At 40.1% G+C, this 20,880-nt stretch overlaps 2 protein-coding genes across 8 annotated transcripts in view; one reads left to right on the forward strand and one right to left on the reverse strand.

The window, feature by feature from the left end:
* The window catches only part of LOC123635817 (neuron-specific calcium-binding protein hippocalcin-like), a 70,601-nt gene extending 50,880 nt beyond the window's left edge, over positions 1–19,721 (reverse strand). The window contains exons 1-6 of one of the 7 annotated variants that reach the window (XM_045548362.1): positions 19,552–19,655; positions 14,338–14,452; positions 12,624–12,998; positions 12,145–12,518; positions 11,403–11,491; positions 9,377–9,480 (exon numbers count right to left, since the gene is read on the reverse strand). In XM_045548362.1, the coding sequence (XP_045404318.1) occupies positions 9,377–9,480; positions 11,403–11,491; positions 12,145–12,518; positions 12,624–12,996 (940 nt within the window). In that variant the 5' untranslated portion in view covers positions 12,997–12,998; positions 14,338–14,452; positions 19,552–19,655. Of the gene's footprint in view, positions 1–9,376; positions 9,481–11,402; positions 11,492–12,144; positions 12,999–14,337; positions 14,453–17,577; positions 17,602–19,551 lie in introns of those variants that run through there. The other 6 variants (XM_045548359.1, XM_045548361.1, XM_045548363.1 and 3 more) reach the window with 6 other exon arrangements.
* A 74-nt stretch (positions 19,722–19,795) lies between these two features.
* The window catches only part of YARS1 (tyrosyl-tRNA synthetase 1), a 31,413-nt gene continuing 30,328 nt past the window's right edge, over positions 19,796–20,880 (forward strand). The window contains exon 1 of the mRNA XM_045548372.1: positions 19,796–20,070. Within this exon, the coding sequence (XP_045404328.1) occupies positions 20,014–20,070 (57 nt within the window). The 5' untranslated portion in view covers positions 19,796–20,013. The remainder of the gene's footprint in view (positions 20,071–20,880) is intronic.

Raw genomic sequence — 20,880 nt, forward strand, 5'->3', positions numbered from 1 at the left:
AAGAAGATATACAGGTGGCAAATAAAGCACATGAAGAGATGTTCAACATTACTTTTCATTGAATAAATGCAAATTAAAACCACAATGAGGTATCACTATATATGTATTAGAATATGTACAATAAAAAAGACTGACCAACCCGGGTGCAGTGGCACATGCCTGCAGTCCCAGCTACTCAAGAGGCTGAGGCGAGAGGTTCCCTTGAGCACAGGAATTCAAATCCAGCCTGGGTAACATAGTAAGACCACATCTCTTTAAAAAAAAAAGAAAGAAAAAAAAAAAGACTGACCTTACACCCATTAGGATAGCTCCTACCAAAAAATCAGAAAGGCCAGGTGTCATGACTCACACCTCTAATCCTACCCTTTGGGAGGTAGAAGCAGGAGGATCACTTGAAGCCAGGAGTTCAAGACCAGCCTGGACAACATAGTGAGACCCCTATCTCTACAAAAAATAAGAAAAATTAGTTGGGCGAGGTGGTGCATGCCTATAGTCCCAGCTACAGCTACTCAGAAGGCTATAGAAGAAGGATTGCTAGCACCCAGGAGTTCGAGGTTACAATGAGCTATAATCCTGCCACTGCATTTCAACCTGGGTGACAGCGTGAGACCCTGTCTCTAGGAAAAAATAAATAAATTTAAAAAAATTTAGAATTACCATATGACCTGGCACTTCCTCTTCTGGGTATATAAGAATTGTAAGCAGGGTCTCTAAGATATTTGTAGAGGTATATACATAGAAGCATTATTCACAATAGCTAAAAGGTGGAAGCACCCAAGTGACCACTGATGGATGACTGGATAAGCAAAATGTGGTATATACATACATTGGAATATTATCCAACCTTAAAAAGGAAGGAAATTCTGACACATGCTATGACATGCATGAATCCTGAGGACATTATGCTAAATCAAATAAGCTAGTCACAAAAAGACAAATATTGTATGATTTCATTTATGTGAGATACCTAGAGTAGATGAATTTATAAAGACAGAAAGTAGAATAGTGGTTGCCAGGGGCTTGGGGCAGAGGGGAATGGAGAGTTATTGTTTAATGGGTACAGAGCTTCAGATCTGGAAGACCAAAAAGTTCTCCAGATGGATGGTGGCAATGTGGCTACACAACAATATGAATGTACTTTCTACCACTGAACTGTATACTTTCAAATGGTTAAGAAAAGGGGGAGGTTAAAAAAAGATGGTAATATATATGTGTATTTTACCAAAATAAAAAAAATTGGGAGAGAAATTTAAAATACTGACCATATCAAGTATTGGTAGGGATGAAAGTAACTGCAATTCATACACAGCTATAGAAGGAATATAAAATGGGGCTGAGCGTGGTGACTCACACCTATAACCCCGGCACTTTGGGAGGTTGAGGTGGGAGGACTGCTTGAGGCCAGGAGTTTGAGACCAGCCTGGGAAATACAGCGAGACCCCCATCTCTAAAAAATATAAGAAAAATTAGTCAGGCATGGTGGTACATGCTGTAGTCCCACCTACTCAGGAGGCTGAGACAGGAAGATCGCCTGAGCCCAGGAGCTCGAGGCTTCAGTGAGCTTTGATCATGCCACTGCACGGCGCCTGGGCAACAGAGCAAGACCCTGTCTCAACAACAACAACAAAAACAAAAACAACAACAAAATATATATATATACACACACACACACACATAAAAAAATGGTATAATCACTTTGGCAGTTTCTTAAAAAGTTAAACACACACCTACCATATAACCCAGTCACTTTTACTCCTAGATACTTACTCAAGAGAAATAAAAGCATATCCGCACAAAGATTTTTCTTTTTAGAGACAGTCTTGCTCTGTTGCCCAGGCTGGGGTGCAGTGGTATGATCATAGCTCACTGTAACCTTAAACTCCTAGGCTCAAGCAATCCTCCCACCCGAGCCTCCCAAGTAGCTGGGACAATAGGTGCATGCTGCCATACAAAGATTTTCAAATGAATATTCCTAACAGATTTATCTGTAGTAGCCAAATGATGGACATAACCCAAATTCCCATCAATAAGTGAATGGATAAACAATGAATGTGATATATCTATATAGTAATACGATACCACTCAGCAATAAAAAGAAACAAACTATTTGTACATATACAACAACACAGATTAATTTCAAAATAATCATGCTGAGAGAAAAGAATACAGACTCAAAAAAAAGTACTGTATGATTCGATTTACATAAACTCTAGAAAATACAAACTAATCTAATGGGGATTGGACGGGGCAGAGAAAGGCAAGAGGGAGGAATTACAAAGAAACCTTTGTGTTCGATATGTTTATTTTCTTAATCATGGTGATAATTTCATGGATGCATATATATCTCAAAATTCCACAAACTGTATACTTAAAATACTTGCAGCATGTTGTATATCAAGTATAATAAAAAAAAATCTTCTGAGAAATTAATTCATAAAATAACATATGAAAAATAAAACAGGAAGGAACTCTTAGAAATCATAAATGTAAATGTAAAAATAAAGAAGTTGATAAGGATAGAAAGAAAAGATTGAGGAAATATCCCAGAAAATAGAAAGAGAGACAGAGGCAGAACAAGGAAAGAAAAAATAAGGGAGTTAGAAGATGGGCATGGTGGTGTGCACCTGTAACCCTAACTACTAGAGAGGCTGAGGTGGGAGAATTGCTTGAGCCCAGAAGCTTGAGGCCAGCCCGGGGAATATGGCAAGACCCTGTCTCTCTAAAAAAAAAAAAAAAAGAAGAAGAAAAAAAAAAAAAAAAAGATCAATTCTTTTCTTTTTTTGAGACAGAGTCTCACTCTGTTGCCTGGGCTAGAATGAGTGCCGTGGCATCAGCCTAGCTCACAGCAACCTCAAACTCCCAGGCTTAAGCGATCCTACTGCCTCAGCCTCCCGAGTAGCTGGGACTACAGGCATGCGCCACTATGCCTGGCTAATTTTTTCTATATATACTTTTTGGTTGTCCAGATAATTTATTTCTATTTTTACTAGAGACGGGGTCTCACTCAGGCTGGTCTCGAACTGCTGACCTTGAGCGATCCACCCGCCTTGGCTTCCCAGAGAGCTAGGATTACAGGCGTGAGCCACCGCGCCCGGCCAAGATCAATTCTTGAAGGTTCAATATCTAACTATTAAGAGTTCCTGAAAGAGAAAACAAAGGGGAAACGATTTTGAAAAAGAATGCAAAAAATTCTCAAAGATGTATGAAAGATATATGGCCCAGATTAAAAGGCCTACTGAGTACCTAGTATAAGAAATGGAAGGAAAAAAGAACCAAACCAAGATATCTCAATAATCAGTACAAAATCTTATAATACAATGAATAAAGAGAAAACCCTAAGAACTTCCAGAGAGAAAAAGACAGGTCACATACAAAGAAATAAAAATTAAATTAATAACAGACTTCTTAACAACTCTTAACTCTGAATGCATGGCTTCAAAATTCTAAGGAAAAGTGATTTTCAATTTAGAATTCTATACCAAACTATCAGTCAAGTATGAGAATGGAATAAAGACATTTTCAGCTATGCAGAGACCTCCCAAAATTTATCTCCTATGTCTCCTTTCTTAGAAATTCTTAGAGGATGTCCTCTACTAAAACCAAATGAAGAAAGAGGAAGAAATGGGATCCAAAAGACCAGATTCAACCCAGGAGGGTATCAAGGGGAAATCCAAGGATGACAGCTCTGTAGCAGGGTTAAAGAACAGGCAGTGCAGACTAGAGCAGATTAGCGAGCTCTAGAAAAAAGGTCTCCAGAAAAAAATTTAAAAGGAATTTGATATATAATTAGGTACATTTAAGCATTTATAGGGGTTGAAGGGGAACACTAATTAGAATGTAGCTGCATTTATAAAAACAAAAAGAAAAAAAAGAAGGATAAATTTGCTTGTAGTTTAAAAAAAAAAGCAAGTAACAACTCCAGAAAAATAAATAATTCATAAAGAAAATGAAACCACAATATACTACTTGGCTTTGTGGTGAACAATATTTACTTAGTTGTAACACAAACAATGAATACTGATTTAGCAACCATTAAGACAGCTACTAATAAATAAAAAAGTCAGAAGTAACAAGTGTTGCAAGGATGGGGAGAAATTGGAACTCCTGTGCGCTACTGGTGGGACTGTAAAATGGTTTAACTGCTGTGGAAGACAGCATGGAGGTTCCTCAAAAAATTAAAAATAGACTCACCATATGGTCCAGCAATCCTACTTCTGGATATATATCCAAAAGAATTGAAAATAGGGTCTCAAAGAGGTATTTGTAGATCCACGTTCATAGCGGCACACTATTCACAATAGCCAAGAGGTGGAAGCAACCCAAATATCCATTGACAGATGAATGGATAAACAAAGTGTGGTTTACAAGCCTTAAAAAGGAAGGAAATCCTGTCACATGCTACAATATGGATGAACCTTGAAGACATTAAGCTAAGTGAAATAAGCCAGTCACAAAAAGACAATTCCTCTATGATTCCACTTCTATGAGGTATCTAAAGTAGTCAAATTCATAAAAACAGAAGTAGAATGGTGGTTACGAGGGACTGGGCAAAGAAGAAAAGGGGAGTTGTTGTTTAATGGGTATAGAGTTTCAGACTTGTAAGATGAAAAATTTCTGGAGCTATGCTTCACAACAACGTGTATATACATAACACTACTGAACTGTGTACTTAAAAATTATTAAGATGGTAAATTTTATGTTTTAACCACAATTAAAAAAAAAAGATTAATGCGGTCATGTCTAAAGGAACAAGCCAGCTTGAAGGAGCTCCCATTGGTCAAATCTGAGACAAACTGAGCATCAGAAAGAATAGTAACTAACTATAATTGATTATAACACATTGATTTTTAAAAATCCAGCCAGGGGTAGTGGCTCATGCCTATAATCTCAGCACTTTGGGAGGCCAAGGCATGAGGATTGCTTGAGCCCAGGAGTTCAAGACCAGCCTGGGCAATATAGTGAGACCTCCATCTCTATAAAAAAATAAAAAATAAAATAAAAAATAAAGAGCTAGTTGTTGCGGAACAGGATATTCACATGGTACCAAAGGATCACCCCACAGATGATTTACCAATTAAAAAGGGGAAAATGTACCTTACAATGGAAAAATATGGCAGTTAACACCTTAACAAACTTAGTATCACTATTAGTGGAACAACATATCATTAGGTGTCATATATGACTCCTAATCTGATACAGGATGAATACACAATAGCACCTATGAATTATTTCTGCCAAAAATACTTAAGATGAATCTAATCCTGCTGCTAGACCCAACTTCCAGTTTATAGGAAATACAGGGAATAGAGGAACAAATTAGATGACACCACAGGAAACAATCAGACAAAATTCAGAATATGAGACAATCTACAAAAATAAGTTAAAAGAGATTAAGGAGACAATAAACATGTGAATCTTGATTAGATGCTATTTGAACAAAGTTGCAAATACATTTTTGGGATAACTGCAGAAACTGGAACACTGACTAGGTATTAGATGATTTTCTAAAATTATGATTAAATATAAACTGCCAATAAACATAAAAATGTTTAACCTCACTAATTATTAAAACAACATATGTTAACATTTACCTATCAAATTGGTGACAATAAAAATTAATACAATTTCTTTAGGCAGGACAATTCTGGTAACATGTAACAAAAGTTTTTTAAAATGTTTATATACTTTACCCAGTAATTCCATTTCTAGAGATTCACCCTATAGAAATAAGAGTTGTACATAAACATTTATTGACCAGAATGTTCACTGCAGCATTACTAATGAAAAGGGACACAACCTAATTAACCAAGATGGAATAAATTATATAAGAGAATACTTCGTAATCATTAAAATCTTAATTTGAAATATTTAACATGGAAAGGTCCTTAAAATACATTAAGTAAAAAGAAAGCAGATTACAAACTACTAGTATGTCATTTCCCTGCACATATTCTACCTTGTAGGAAAGATAATCATCAAAATGTTAATTCTGTTATTTTTAGGTGGCAGGGTGGATTTACAGGTGATTTCAATTTTTTTCTTTGTAGGAAAGAGGATCATTATTTCTAACATCTGAAATAATTAAAAATGAAAGAGAAAGTAAAATTGTTTTTTTGTGATCCTAGAGGACAGAACTAAGAATTACAGGGAAGCCAAGATTGGCTCAATGTAAGGCATGACTTTCTAAACAACCAGAATTTTATAAGCAATGAATGACCTGCCTCATGAGGTAATGAGTTTTGCATTATTAGAACTCTAAGCAAAGGCTAAATGGTCACTTGGCAAAGATATACAGACAGATTTATGTGCTAGGAGATTAAAGAGAAGAGCTTAATGGTCCCTTTCTACTCTAAGAACTTATAATTCCACAGAGTTTTCCATTGCTGGGATACCAGAAAGGAAGTGGTTAGTATTTCTTTGCAAATATTATTAAAAACCCAAGTGACACTAAACCAAAGAGATTATACCTATATTAGAATAATGGAGTTGAAGGATGATTTATTTTGTTATGTTCTATATCAATGACATATACATTTTTGATAAAGTGAAAGGAGATGACTAACCCATGGAGAGAATTCAAACTGAACTGGCAAGAACTACATTTAAATTTAAACCCTACTTTCTCTAATAAGAACCTGAAGAATTACACTTTTCCAAGGTGAATTAACACTAAACATCTCAAAAAAAAAAAAGAGTATAAAAGGCACTATGGTCCCCTTTTTGCTTCTGGCTGCACAATTCACATATAAAGGAAAGACGAAGAATACACAACTCTCTCCTTTATAATATGGTATACAAAAATCTTAACGTTTTGGATATATCAATACCAGGCAATGAGAAGTAATGCAAAAACTTAACATTACACTGAATTCCTGGAAGGCAGAAGAAAAGGCAGAGGCCTATACAATTTTTAGAATAACTAATGATGTTGAAAATCCTGTCAGCCGAGTGTGATGGCTCATGCCTGTAATCCTAGCACTCTGGGAGGCCGAGGTGGGAGGATCACTTGAGCTCTCAGGAGTTTGAGACCAGCCTGAGCAAGAGTGAGACCCCATCTCTACTAAAAATAGTAAAAATTAGCCGGGTGTGGTGGTACACACCTGTAGTCCCAGCTACTTGGGAGGCTGAGGCAAGAGGATCACTTGACCCCAGGAGTTTGAGGTTGCTGAGAGCTAGGCTGACGCCACAGCTCTCTAGTCTGGGCAACAGAGTGAGACTCTGTCTCAAAAAAAAAAAAATCCTTAGCTGTCAAAGAAAGGAATGCCCTAAAGATGCACTTTTTAAAAAACAACCTTTTATTATAGAAATTTTCAAATATATGCAAAAGTAGAGGACAGTATAATGAACCCTCATGTACTCATCACTCAGCTTCATTTATCAACATTTTGTCAAAAGTGTTTCATCTAATTTTCCAGGGTTTTTTTTTTGCAATTTAAAAACAAACACCAGATATCACACTATTTTACTTATAAAAACTAACTTCAGTATGAAAAGATATATTTTCTTGCTAATAATAGTAAGTATTCAATAAATGTTAGTTGCTAAAGCTAGGTACTGTTCTATGTAATATACTTGTACTTACATATATAACTTTCACATAAGCTAACCCTCGTTATTATCCCCATTTTATAAATGGTTTACCCAGCCAGTAAGCAGTAGTGCCAAGATATGAACCCAAAATTTAAGTCTAGACTAGGCTTTCCTCTCCCAATCACTAAAGTATGCTGCCTTTTCATTACAGTAGTTATTCTAGTTGTTCCTTAAGGGATTGTTGTGGTAATATTGGGAGAAGAACTGCCAAATGGGAAAGAGGTTAGAAAAGATGCTATAATGTGAACCGCCACTCTTTTCTTTTCTTGAGAAATTTTCTTTAAATGCCCCCAATAAGAAAGCAAACAGTTAACTTGATATCATCAGTATCAACTCCCTAGGATATAAAAAAGGGAAATTCACCTCGCGGAGGGAAAAATCAATGAGTAGGCCTCTTCCACAGAGCTTGAACACAGATAAATTTCTTTTAAATCTGCCCCTTTAATAAAAACCTGGGGGGGGGGGCGGTACACACAGGGAAGGATGTCTCTACTTCTACCAGATCTAAAATAGTTCAAACAAAGGGATCTCACAAGCAGAGGGCTGAGAAATCACTCAGAGTAATATCTGACTGCTTAATGAAATCCTGAGTAAAAAATAAAAGGATCTGGAATAAAAAATTCTTCCAACTGATATCTCAGGGTTCTAAACCTTTCACTCATAGTCTTATGAAACAAACAAGAAAATACTAAATAATTCAGAACTTGTCAAAAGAAAGAGGAGTCTCCTCCGTAGAAGGACCAAAAATTCTAAAAGCCACCCTAGTGATTTATAGATCTTAGAGTAATTAAACTAATCATCTTCTCTGTGGAACCTACCTAAGGCATCCATCCTCCTTCTCCATTTTGCACTCTTCCCAAACATAATTAGGGCTCCTTCTCTGCTCCTACTGCACGTACATGTAATTCTATTAGAGCACTAATCAATATTGTGGTGTAATCATCCTCTCCTTCTCTAGACTATGAATTCCCAGAGGGCCAAAGCCCTATCTCATTCCTCTTTATGTTTCCAATTCCTAAGCTTCAATCCTAGCACAACTGAAAGTACTCGAGGAAGTTTGCTGAATGAATAGGGAAAGCTAAAGATGACAGAAAATGGAGTGATCTTTCTAAGAAGGAATTCTTTTGTCATTATAAAACCTTTCTAACCTCTGCACCCTCAGTTCTGCCCACAAGTTTCCCTTTAGGAATTTTCCCATCAGCCAATAATTCAGGCTGAATGATAACATGGACTGTAGTCTCCTGAGGGCTGGAGAAAGAATCTTGCCACTTTGGTTTGCAATAGTTTATAATGAAGTAGGGAGAATGCAGCTTGAAGGATCTGGAAGGTAGTCAAACGTTTCAAGAGCTTTTATTCAAAAGCCAAAATGCAGGATGGTGTTGTAATGCCTGCTTTTTACATTTAAATGTTGATGGCAACAGGAAAAATAAATAATTTCATATTAAAAAAAAATGATTAATAAGCAGCACCTGGTCATCCACTTCTATTATTTTTCAAACAAAAAAATCCCCAGCAACAACGTACAGATCTGGGTTATAGCCTTCAACCATAGGGAAGGCACTTTTCATGTACTGGTATGAGCGTGCTTAGATCCCTCTATAATACTGGTTAGCCAAACTAAAGATTATCTAGTTAGGCAATCCCTTGAAGTGAAGATCGATAGGTAAGGAAGTTATCTTTCTCACCAATTTAAGAAAATTCAAATCTCCCAGTTTCAGCTACATTACACTGGAAAGAAAAAGTCCCATCACGTGTTTTATACGCCATTCTTTGGTTACCATGTTACCTTGGTTAGAGTCCACTGGGTCTTCTATATGAGCAATGACACTCCTGAGATAAATTTGCTTCTGCTGTTCTAGATTTGATTGTGAAAATGTCGCAACATTAGTCCTTAAACAAAGAAAACCAGAAAGGAGGAAAAACAGTCCATTAAAACCATGAGTATAGTGCTTTACAAGTCATACACTGCTGATTGATTAGAACAACTAAGTTTCAGAGGCAAAATTTTCTTTAAGATCCAGCAACAGAATATAGTCTTAGTCACATAATATGAAGCTGAAATCAAATATGTAGAGAAAGAAGAAGAGAAGAAATAGATACAACCTCCTGCTAACAAGGAATAAGAAGGTGAAAAAGGATTAGATTACCTGGTGTCTAGAGAAAGTAAGCATTGTAGAGTAATTCAGGATTAGTCAGGAAATAGCTAACTTCGTAGAGCCAAGCTGAAAAGTTGAATGAGATAAAGACTGAATAGAACCAGCTAGATCTGGCAACTGGGGCAATGGTAACCTTGGCAAGAGCAATTTCTGGCCCTTGTTCATACAGATTGACTGTACTAAAGAGTCAGTGGATGAGAATACTGAGATTTTAAATTTATTACTGTTCAAAGTTCGCTGACTTGTGTTCTTTTGATATAATTTCCTTAAATATAAGCAATTCACAAGTTTTCCCTCAATTATGCAAATAAAACAAAAAACCAGAAAATTGGGATTAGAGGTGGCCTTATTTGTAATAATTAAAACTTTTAAGTAAAATAAGTATAACATGTAATTAGTGTGTAATCAAAAAAAATTTTTTTAATCTAGAGCTGGGTGATATGGCTCATGCCTATAATTCCAATGCTTTGGGAAGCTGAATCAGGAGGATTGCATAAAGTCAGGAGTTCAAAACCAGCCTGGGCAACATAGTGAGACTCCTGTCTCTATACAGAAAAAAGTAGTGGGCTGTAATCAGTAGCACTGTAGTACTAGTTACCTGGGAGGCAGAAGTGGGAAGATTTCTTGTGTCTATGAGTTAGAAGTTACAGTGAACTATGATCACACCACTGAGCTCCAGCCTGGGTGCCAGAGTAAGACTCTGTCTCTAATTTAAAAAAAAAAAAAAAAAATTTTTTTTTTAAATCTCACTGTAAGTAAGCCAATCTGATTCAACCTAAAAAACAGCTTTTCTAGTATATGCAATTGAAAAGGCCCATGTAGAGACACTGCCATCTCCTGGCAATAAGAGAATATATTGAAAAGATGCCCCAAATCTGCAATCCCTACTAGAATTTTTCCCCAAGGATAGTTGTATGCAAGTTGAGAGACATGACTAAATTATTTTCTACATAGTTATATTTTAACGTTTTTGTTAAACTTATTCTAACCTTCTGTCACATATGTGGCCAGGCTTCCCCATACACAGGAGAAATTTTACATTTATACAGTACTTTCAGTACTTTTACTAATATGTCTGTTTTATTTTCAAAATAACCTTGTGAGGCACCAGAGAAGACATCACTAGCCTTATTTTATGGCATAAAAACTGACGTGAGCCAGGCTCAGTGGCTCACGCCTATAATCCTTGCAACTCTGGGAGGCCCAGGCGGAAGGATTGCTTGAGGCCAGGAGTTCGAGGCCAGGAGTTCAAGACCATCCTGAGCAACAGCAAGACCCTGTCTGTACAAAAAATAGAAAAATTAGCCAGGTGTGGTGGCACATGCCTGTACTCCCAGCAACTAGAGAGGCTGAGGCAGAGAAGAATCACTTGAGCCCAGGAGTTTGAGGGTGCAATGAGCTATGATGATGCTAATGCTAATGCCCCTGTGACAGAGCAAGACCCTGTCTCAAAAACACAAAACAAAACAAAAACAAAAAGACCACAGGTGAGAGATTATTTAACTTCCCCAGGGTCGCACAGTTGGTAGTGCCAGAACTTCAAGTTTGCTGACTCCTGGAGCAGGTTTTCCACACTAAGGAGGAACTGGGGAGAGGAAGAAAGAGATTGAAGAAAACTAATAGAAACCAGAATATTTAATTATACTGTTATATTACCTGGTTTTGGTCTGTAGAACAGGAGTGACTTTGCCTAGTCTTCTCTCACGGCCTTTCATCTTCCCAGCATCCTTATCAAGAACATCCTGGTTTTTTTCAGAGTGGAAGGAATGCAAAAGGAAAAACGGTTCTTAGTTGTACGAAAACGATTGAAAATATTATTTATGGAAAATTTTTTTTATTTATGGAAATATTTTAAAATTAGGGTCTACAAAGGCATATCCTTGAACACTACTGTGTATCAGATACTTCTGGAGGTGCTTTAAATGAGACAGCAACTATAATCTTTAAAAAAAAACCTGGCTGGTCCAATGGTGGTGGGTTAGCATAACTTTGGGACTTAAGCTAAAACTCAAAGAAAGGAGAAATAATAATAAAATCATCATCATAGTAATTATTCAATCGACAGTAACTTAATATTATATACCAGGTACTGTAAATACATTATTTCATTAATCCTTACCATACTATAAAGTGTTATTTACTCCAATTTAGATAAGAACTGTGGGGGAACATAGAGGCTAAATAATTGATTCAGGATCACAGTGCTATCAGGATTCAAATCCCAATTTGAATACAAAGCTCTTCTACATTGTAATAAACATACCACTGCGGTACAGGATGTCCATAGCTGGGGAGGCTGTGCCTGTGCGGGGACAGGGAGCATATGGAAACTCTGCTATATAGTTTCTGAGCAAAAATAATTTCATTTTTCACTTCACCTTGAAAAAAACATACTTACTTTGTTTGATGAACTAGAAACAATGGGAAACTTCATTTCACAACTTGATTTATGTGATCCACCATTTCTCCAGGATGACCCCATATTAGAAGGAGTTTCTGAATGGTCTGAGATCTGAGAAAATGCAGGTGTAGATTTCTGGCTGTCAGGCATATCTTTATCAGAGATGGTTTGCTGAAAGTTATTGTTTGAAGGAGAGGAGAGTGGGAGCCTATCCCAAGCAGAGTTATTGGGGTTGATACCTTCAGACTCAGTGCAAAGTTTGCTCTCATTCAGGCTATGACCATCTTCTCTCAACTCTTCCCCAAGGAAGGATGATTTTTCAGTATCTTTGGATGAATCAGTTTTGTCCTTATCAAGCACAGCATCACAGACTGTTGGATTAAATGGTGCAACAGTTACTTTTATAAGATTCTTTTCTAGTGTAGAGCGTCTGTTTAATGGTTTAGTGGGAGTTGGTCCATGACCAACTGACGTACTTAGCTGAGGTAGTTTAAAGAAGCCAGGGGTCTCAGCTACTGGTCCCAAGCTGTATAATGAATTTTTCTCTTGGGGAGTATCAAGTAGAATTTGACTCCCTCTTTCTCCCTTTTCAATATGCCCGCTGTCATCTTTACGTAACCCTTCTTCCCAAGAAGGATGGTCATCTGATGGCTCATCAATCTTCAAGAGCTCCTCAATCTCTTCCTCTGTGTAACTGTAATGGCCATCATCTTCTTCTCCATCAGACAGCTCCAGCAAGGAGTCATCCAACTCATCCTCATCTAAGGAACCCCAGGAAAATGGGGCATTGTCTTTAGATATGAGAGAGGTACCAGAAGACTGTCCAGAGGGCACTAGAGAGCACATCATATCTAGAGAAATAAGAGGCAGTTTCACTGAGGAACAAGAAATACCCTTATATCAATTCCAATCTGCTGTATATAGGGATGGTATCCTAATATTTCAAAATCTTTGCACTGTGACTTGTAACATGAGAAATAATTTTAAGATATTTAACCTTACTCAAACCATGGAAATACATATTAGAACAATGAGATGCTTCTTCCCTATCAAAATGGTAATAATTTTTTTTGTTTGTTTTTTGAGACAAGGTCTAGCTCTGTTGCCCAGGCTAGAGAGTGCAGTAGCATCATCATACCTGACTGCAACCTCAAACTCCTGGGATCAAGTGATCCTCCTGCCTCAGCTTCCTGAGTAGCTGGGACTATAGGTGACCGCCACCACACCCGGCTAATTTTTCTACGTTTTGTAGAGACAGGGTCTTGCTCTTGCTGGTCTCGAACTCGTGGCCTCAAGCAATCCTTCCGCCTCAGCCTCCTGAAGTGCTAGGATTGCAGGCGCGAGCCACTGCACCCGGCCCAAAATGGTAATAATTAAGATGACAGGTACCAGGTATGGTGGCTCCCGCCTGTAGTCCTAGTGCTTCAGGAGGCTGAGGCAGGAGGATTGCTTGAGCTCAGGAGTTTGAGACCAGCCTGAGCAACAGCGAGACCCCGTCTCTACTAAAAATAGAAAAATTAGCTGGATGTGGCAGCGCATGCCCGTAGTTCCAGCTACTCAGGAGGCTGAGACGGGAGGATCACTTGAGCCCAGGAGTTTCAGGTTGCAGTGAGCTATGATGATGCCACTGCACTCTACCCAGGTGACAGAGTGAGACCTTGTCTCCAAAAAATAAAAATAAAAATAAAAATAAAAAAGATGACACGATAATCTGGGTTGGTAAGGATGTGGAGAAACAAGCACTCTCACATACTATTGGTAAAAGTCAGCACAATATTTTGTGAAGAATAATTTGGCAATATCATTTGACCCAGCAATTTCACTTCTGAAAATTTATCCTTCAAAAGTACCTGTTACAAATGCACACAGGGATACTTATATAAGGATGTTCAAAGCAGTGTTATTCAAAGTAGCCAAACATTGGAGGCAACCTAAATGTTCTCCCACCAAGAAAACTGTTCATTAAAATCATGGCACATTCGTACTCTGGAGTATTTTTCAACTACTTAAAAACACAATGAAGATCTGTATATACTATCATGGAATGATATCTACAACATACAAACAAAACAAATATACTATGTAAAATGTTTGGACACTCACACTTTACATTAAAAAAACAAACATGTATTACTTTTGAAATAAAAAAAAATTCAAGAATAAAAGAAGATAAATAATTATCTTTCATACTTGTGAAGCTGCTGGAGCAATCTCTGCCTTTGCCACGAGACCAAGTGGAAAAAGATTTCAGCTCCTGCTAGCTGTTCTTTCAGGAGACTTGTCAAAATGATTGACTCCCACCTTCCTGCAGGTACAAAGAAAATTAAAGGATCTTCTCATCACTTTCAACTCTGCTAATTACAAAGTCAACTGTATTATGCTTTAAGGTGCTCCATCTATTAATTTTGATCTTGATTTTTTTTTAAATACCACAAAGTTGGATTTTTTGAGTCAAGAATACCAAAGAAAAATCTTTACAGGAAAAAATTATGCAACTAAAGGAACTAGTTTTGTTCCTCCCAACAATTTGCACTTTCTTAAGACTATCATTTACTTTGGTAGGATGAATACTTGCTTGGGGAGCCCAAAGTCCTGGGCTGTAGTCCTGGTTGCATCACTAACCAGCTCTAGTAACTTGGGCAAGCCACTCAACCATTTAGATTTGTTTCCTCATTTGTAAAATAGGAAAGGGATAAAGGGACTTAGGCGATATCTAAAATTCCACAAAAATCTAAAAATTAACCATGACCACACACACACACAAATCTCATTTTTAATACAAATATAAATGCAAAGAAAAGGTCTATAAAGAGAGAAACACAAAATTGATGACTATTATAATCTGTGGGGAGACAGAGCTCACAGCAACCTCAAACTCCTGGGCTCAAGTGATCCTCCTGCCTCAGCCTCCTGAGTAGCTGGGACTACAGGCGTTCACCCAGCTCATTTTTTCTATTTTTAGTAGAGACGGGGTCTCACTCTTGCTCAGGCTGGTTTCGAACTCCTGACTTCAAGTAATTCCCCGGCTTCAGCCTCCCAGAGTGCTAGGATTACAGGCCTGAGACACCATGCCCAGCCTTTACCTGTATAAGTAAAAACTAGTTTTTTAGTAGCTAATGACAGACCTAATCGATAATTATATTTCCAGATGGGAAAGGTGAGAAAAACTGATTATTTCATATATCATATCTTAGAAGCTATAAGAAATGCTTAAACAATGAAAATAATTTGGAAAATTCCTTGTAGCCTTTTAATTGTAAAAATTTCCACCACTCTACGCCTCCAGGATAGTTCCATACCACACCTTGAGTTTTAGCTTCAGTTCATGCATTCTTTTAGAAAACATTTTCTGAGCTATAATCATCACATGGCACTGAGCTACGTGATAAGTCTCTATATGACTTCTAAGAAATAAAGATATGGTTTCCACCCTCAAGGAAATGTATAATACTGATAGGGACACAACATTGAAAATTAAGCACCAATATGAGATAATATGAAATGGTATGGACAATAAAGCACTAGAGAAAGAGTTAGAAGGAAAGGGGAGGGATTATAGAATTTTAGAATTAGAAGGAACCTAGTTAAACTTACTTATCTTAGAAATGAAATGGGACAAAAAGAAATGTTAAGTATCCATTATAAACTAGGCACTGTAAGACTCATTTTACAACTCTAACCCCTTAAATGCAACTTTGTAGAACTGAAAGAATTCAAAAAAACCAGGTTTTCTTTTATATTCAAACTTAGAGCCACTAATACCTTTTATTTTACCAATACTGTATTCCAGCAATTGTTATGAGACAGTTCCAGGCATTGAAGCAGGTACCTTTAAGAAAAGTAATGTCTCTACCTAGTGAATTTTATAGAGTGAAGTTATTTCTTTAGGCAGCAGTAAGAAAAAGGTTGACTTTTTTTTTTTTGAGACAGAGTCTCACTCTGTTGCCTGGGCTAGAGTGCCATGGCGTCAGCCTAGCTCACAGCAGCCTCAAACTCCTAGGCTCAAGTGATCCTCTTGCCTCAGCCTCCCGAGTAGCTGGGACTACAGGCATGCACCACCATGCCCGGCTAATTTTTTCCATATATATTTTTAGTTGTCCATATAATTTCTTTCTATTTTTAGTAGAGACGGGGGTCTCGCTCTTGCTCAGGCTGGTCTTGAACTCCTGAGCTCAAACGATCCGCCTGCCTCGGCCTCCCAAGTGCTAGGATTACAGGCGTGAGCAACCACACCCGGCCCCAAAAAAGGTTGACTTTTAGAAAATTTTTTTCTTTGACTTAAGAAAGTTTGTAGTTGTCAGGCACAAGTATCACAGGCACTGGGGCAAAGCAGCTACATTTCTTAGAAGCCCTTTCTGGGCCACTGGCCCGTCATCCCAACTCCTTCCAAAAGGTTTAGTCCAAGAACTTGTTTAGCCAAATAGAGAGTTCAATAGATTTTCACTCTTGGGAAACTAAGTTTAGAGGCATTAAGTAACTTAACTAAGTACACATAGCTAATAATGCTACAACAAAGATCCAAACCCAGGTCTAATTCCAAAGGCAATGTTTTTCCTACCACCTTTGTGACAGACTTGTCCAGGGTTGGTCAGGAAATGGCAGAGCTAGAATCCAAACTCAGCACAATCTCTAATAAAGTGTGAAAGATATAGATACCAAAGAGGGCTTTTGGGCTCTTACAAAAAAATAATTTAAGCTACCTTATTATGCATGGAAGCCTTCCCTTAGCCTCCCAGGTGGAATGAAAGAACATGAGAAATACCCCTGAATGTGGCCAGACATCACCGGAAGAAAAACACTACTTGCAAACATAGGACCAATATACTTCACAACCATTGCAATTATCAATTACTATGTGACATGACATCCAGATGCACAAAATTGGCTCTTCTGAGCTTCTCTCATAGAATGTTCAATAGGTCTGGGAGCAAAAGCATGCAAAACAATGCTTACATATGTAGAGAGAGAGATAATTTTTAACTTGTACAAATCATTCCCTTCACAATTTTACTTCCTCATTTTCAAAAATACTTTGTTATAGAAAATTTAAAATATGTACATAAGTGGCCAGGCACAGTGGCTCACGCCAGTAATCCTAGCACTTTGGGAGGCCGAGGCACAAGGAACACTTGAGGTCAGAAGTTTGAGACCAGCCTGAGCAAGAGCAAGACCCCATCACTACAAAAATAAAAATTAAAAAAAAAAAAAAATCTTCCTGACTTAAAGAGTCTTAAGAAAAGCATAAGAATAGTAGGGAAAAGATTGCTAAACTGGTAGGGAACTTCCCCTAGATCTTGCTTGGAATTATCCAGTATGCTCTATTCTCTTCTAGTTTAAAACAGCATTCAATCATATTGTCACTAAATTAATTAAACAGCAGATTGGATGGACATTTGAAATAACAGACAAATTCTACAAAATAATGCTCACTGAAATATCTTGTTTAGAGGGCACTGGACCACAGCAATTTACTTGGAAGTCTCTGAATCTCAATATAGATGAGAACACTCATCTGAAAAAAGGGGGATATTCAGTTAACTTCAAAGGCAAATTATCATGAGGATCAAATGAGATAATGTACATGACCTAAAAGCTCTATACCAATGAAAGTTGATATTTAATGAATTTGCAGGGGGGGAAATCCTCAGATAAAATTGAAACTCTTAAGTGAAGTTCCACAAGACAGTCTTAGTTACTTCTCCACCATTCTACCATTACCTGCTTTTCTTGGCACTTGCCTGGCAACCTCCACTTAAAATGTGGAGACCCCTTTATTTTTAAGGTAAGAATATTTTTCCCATCTCCCAATTCTCTCTGTGAATTCCTCTGCTCCCCACCCTGTGACCCCATTCTGTCCTTCCACATCTCTCTCACCTGTCCACCCCCTTCTTCACACTTCACTTTACCACCCCCTCTCTCTGTTCTCTAACCTCCTAGTTGCAACCTCAGAAACTGGTTCCCCTTCTATTTTTATCTTACCTCAGAAAACCTATTGCCTTAGAGCATAAAGCCTTATTTTTTCAGGCCACTAAAACTGCAACACCATACACAACCCTACATCCTCTTTCAAGGCTCTAAAATCAAGACCGTTACCAAGCAGGGTCTGACAGATACAGCCAAGGGCAAAGATTGTTTCCAAGGTACAGGACTTCCCATTGGCCTTTGATTTCCAACCTTCACATACAAGATATGTGAAGCACACAGCACCAAAGGCACAGAGTTGCTACCACTCCATAAAATGGGCACATTTTTAAAAAATCAAACTGAAATTATATGCGACATGCTTTGAGGTAATTGGAAACACTGTACGATGGAAAAACAAGCTAGGGCTGGAAATCTCTGCTTTAGGTAACATTTCACTAGATCAGGGTGCTAGGACTCTCCTCCCACATGGGCACAGAGACCAGACTTACTAAGCTGCAGCAACAAGTTTCTTTTTAAAAAGAAAATGTGTTTTAAAAAATTTAGACGGGTCTGCTAAAGCTTGAATCCCCTAACAGAACCACAAAACACTGGAGATCCCGTTAGGGCGTTCTGTGAGCAGTTCAATCACTTCTAGGCCCTCTCCAGAGCCCACCGTGCAGAGCCTACTACCTTCCCTCTTGCCCAGGAAGTAACTGACGTGGGCAAGTGACGCCGCCCCCAGCACTTGAGGAGCAGGAGGAAGGGTGGCCCAGGTCGACCCTTCGGAGGAGACTGCCTGCCTCCCCCCGCTCTCCCTCAGAAAGGCAACCGCCGGGGGCATCTCGCTCCAGGCAGGGCCTTTGCACCTCCCTCCTCGCTCCTCCCTCCAGCAGGGAAACCGTGAATTCCCGCCTCCCCGCGGAAAGTGGGAGAAGCGCGGGTTTTCTTCCCGCCCCCCCCCAGCAGGGGCAAAGTCGGCCCCTCAGCAGGCCCGGGCGGTACACCCCTCTCCCTGAGGATGGCCGCCCACAGCCACACCTCAGCGGGACCACTACCCCAGTTCTCTCGGAGGGTGGGTCATCCTCTCCCTCTCCCACCCGCAAAACGCGGCAGAAAGCCCGCGATCTTGCCCCTAGCGACACCCTCCCGGCCGGGCGGCTGGGGACAGAGGCCTCCCCCGCCCACCTACACATCCATGGCCCCCCACCCCCACTGGGCAGGGACGGCAGACGCCGCTCCCGCCTCTCAGATGACCAGACAGCCTCCCTTTTCCTCAGCAGCGTGAGGGGCATCTTTAGCCCGCCGACGTGGAGGTAGGGGGCAGGGACATTCCCCCGTCATCACCTCAGGAGCGAGAACAAACCCTTCTCCCGGCAGGGTGTGGGCCTCCAACCCCTCAAACAGGGCTGACGGCTTGCGCGGCCCCTTGGAAGAAGCAACAGGCGCCCCCATCCCCCTCCCGAGGACCGCCGACCCCTTCTCGTCCCTCCCGCTCTTCACCTCTGGAAGCCGGGCCAAAGCCTGGGCGAAGGACTGCGCCTCACTGTGCCCCCTCCGCCATTTTATCGCCCCCTCCCCGACCTCCCCCAGCCCGAGTCAGCCAGGCCAACACCAAGGGGCGGGCAACAAACAGTGATTGGCAGGAAACCTCCGCGCCTCTAGGTGGGTTGAGCCCCACGCAGGCGCCGCAACCCCGCCCCCCGCACCGCCCTCCCTCCCTATTGGCTCCACCCCTTCCCGTCTCATCGACCCGCTCGACTGTCCGCTGCTCTTGACTCTTTCCCGGGAACTGCCGGGCGGAGAGGAGTCCAGGCCGAGCAAGTCGAGCGACGAGCTCAGCTGATGCAACCTGGCTGGACTCGCGTGACAGTTCCGGCACGCGACGGCGGCAGCGGTGGCGGCGGAGACTGAGGAAGGGGCGCGACTCCCAGGCTGAGCGTGTGAAGCAGGGGTAGCGGAGCCATGGGAGACACTCCCAGCCCTGAAGAGAAGCTGCACCTTATCACCCGAAACCTACAGGTCAGGTCTCGAGGTTGGAAATGCGCCGCTGGGGACAGGAGCCCTAGGTTCAGTGATTTTCAGCCCCACTAGGGCGTCCTTAATGTTTTGGGCTGGGGACTCCGCGCCGGCGCAGCTCTGAGAGAGTGTGCAGACCTCACTGCTGGTCGGTCAGTCAGTCAGTGAGGCAGACTTCTGGGTTGCAGAGAAATCACAGTGGGCTAACCTCTTCCGTGCAGTTACCTTGTGTTGGAGCCAGGCTTTGAATCCAGGACTCCCACCCCACCCACCCTATTATGTGCCATGCGCAGTGCTAGGCTCTGGAGATAACGTGGGGACTCTGCCTTCCCAGAGCTTGTCTGGAGGGGATCAAAGGTTAAAAATGACCCATAAGCCAAACCATTACAGGTGAAGCAAGTACTGGAAGGTACTATACGTGGAGCTTTAAAAGGAAATGAGAAAGAAAGGGCTTCCCTGAGGAAGTGACTCCTAAACTGCGCCCTGAGGGTAGCAGATCACCCTTTCATTCCATGTGTGTTCCTACTGTTGCCAGAAACTGCAGGAGGAAGAGTTAGCCAGAGGAAGAATGGAAGAATGATGGCGGAGAGCATTTCAAATAGAGGAAACAGAAAACATCATGGTTCAGAGAGAAAGAAGGCTAATTTGGCTGCAGTAGAGTGGAAAAAGTTCGACTTCTTTGCCTTCTTCGGTCTTCTGACTATTGTCACCTTATCAAGGAGGAGGCCTTTTCCGACCACTTTATTTAAATAACAAACCCTCTGCCATCAGAACTGTCTCATCCCTTGCTCAACTTTTGTTGTTGTTGTTTCT

The sequence above is a fragment of the Lemur catta genome, chromosome 3, assembly GCF_020740605.2.
Source record: "Lemur catta isolate mLemCat1 chromosome 3, mLemCat1.pri, whole genome shotgun sequence".
NCBI classification, from domain to species: Eukaryota; Metazoa; Chordata; class Mammalia; order Primates; family Lemuridae; genus Lemur; species Lemur catta.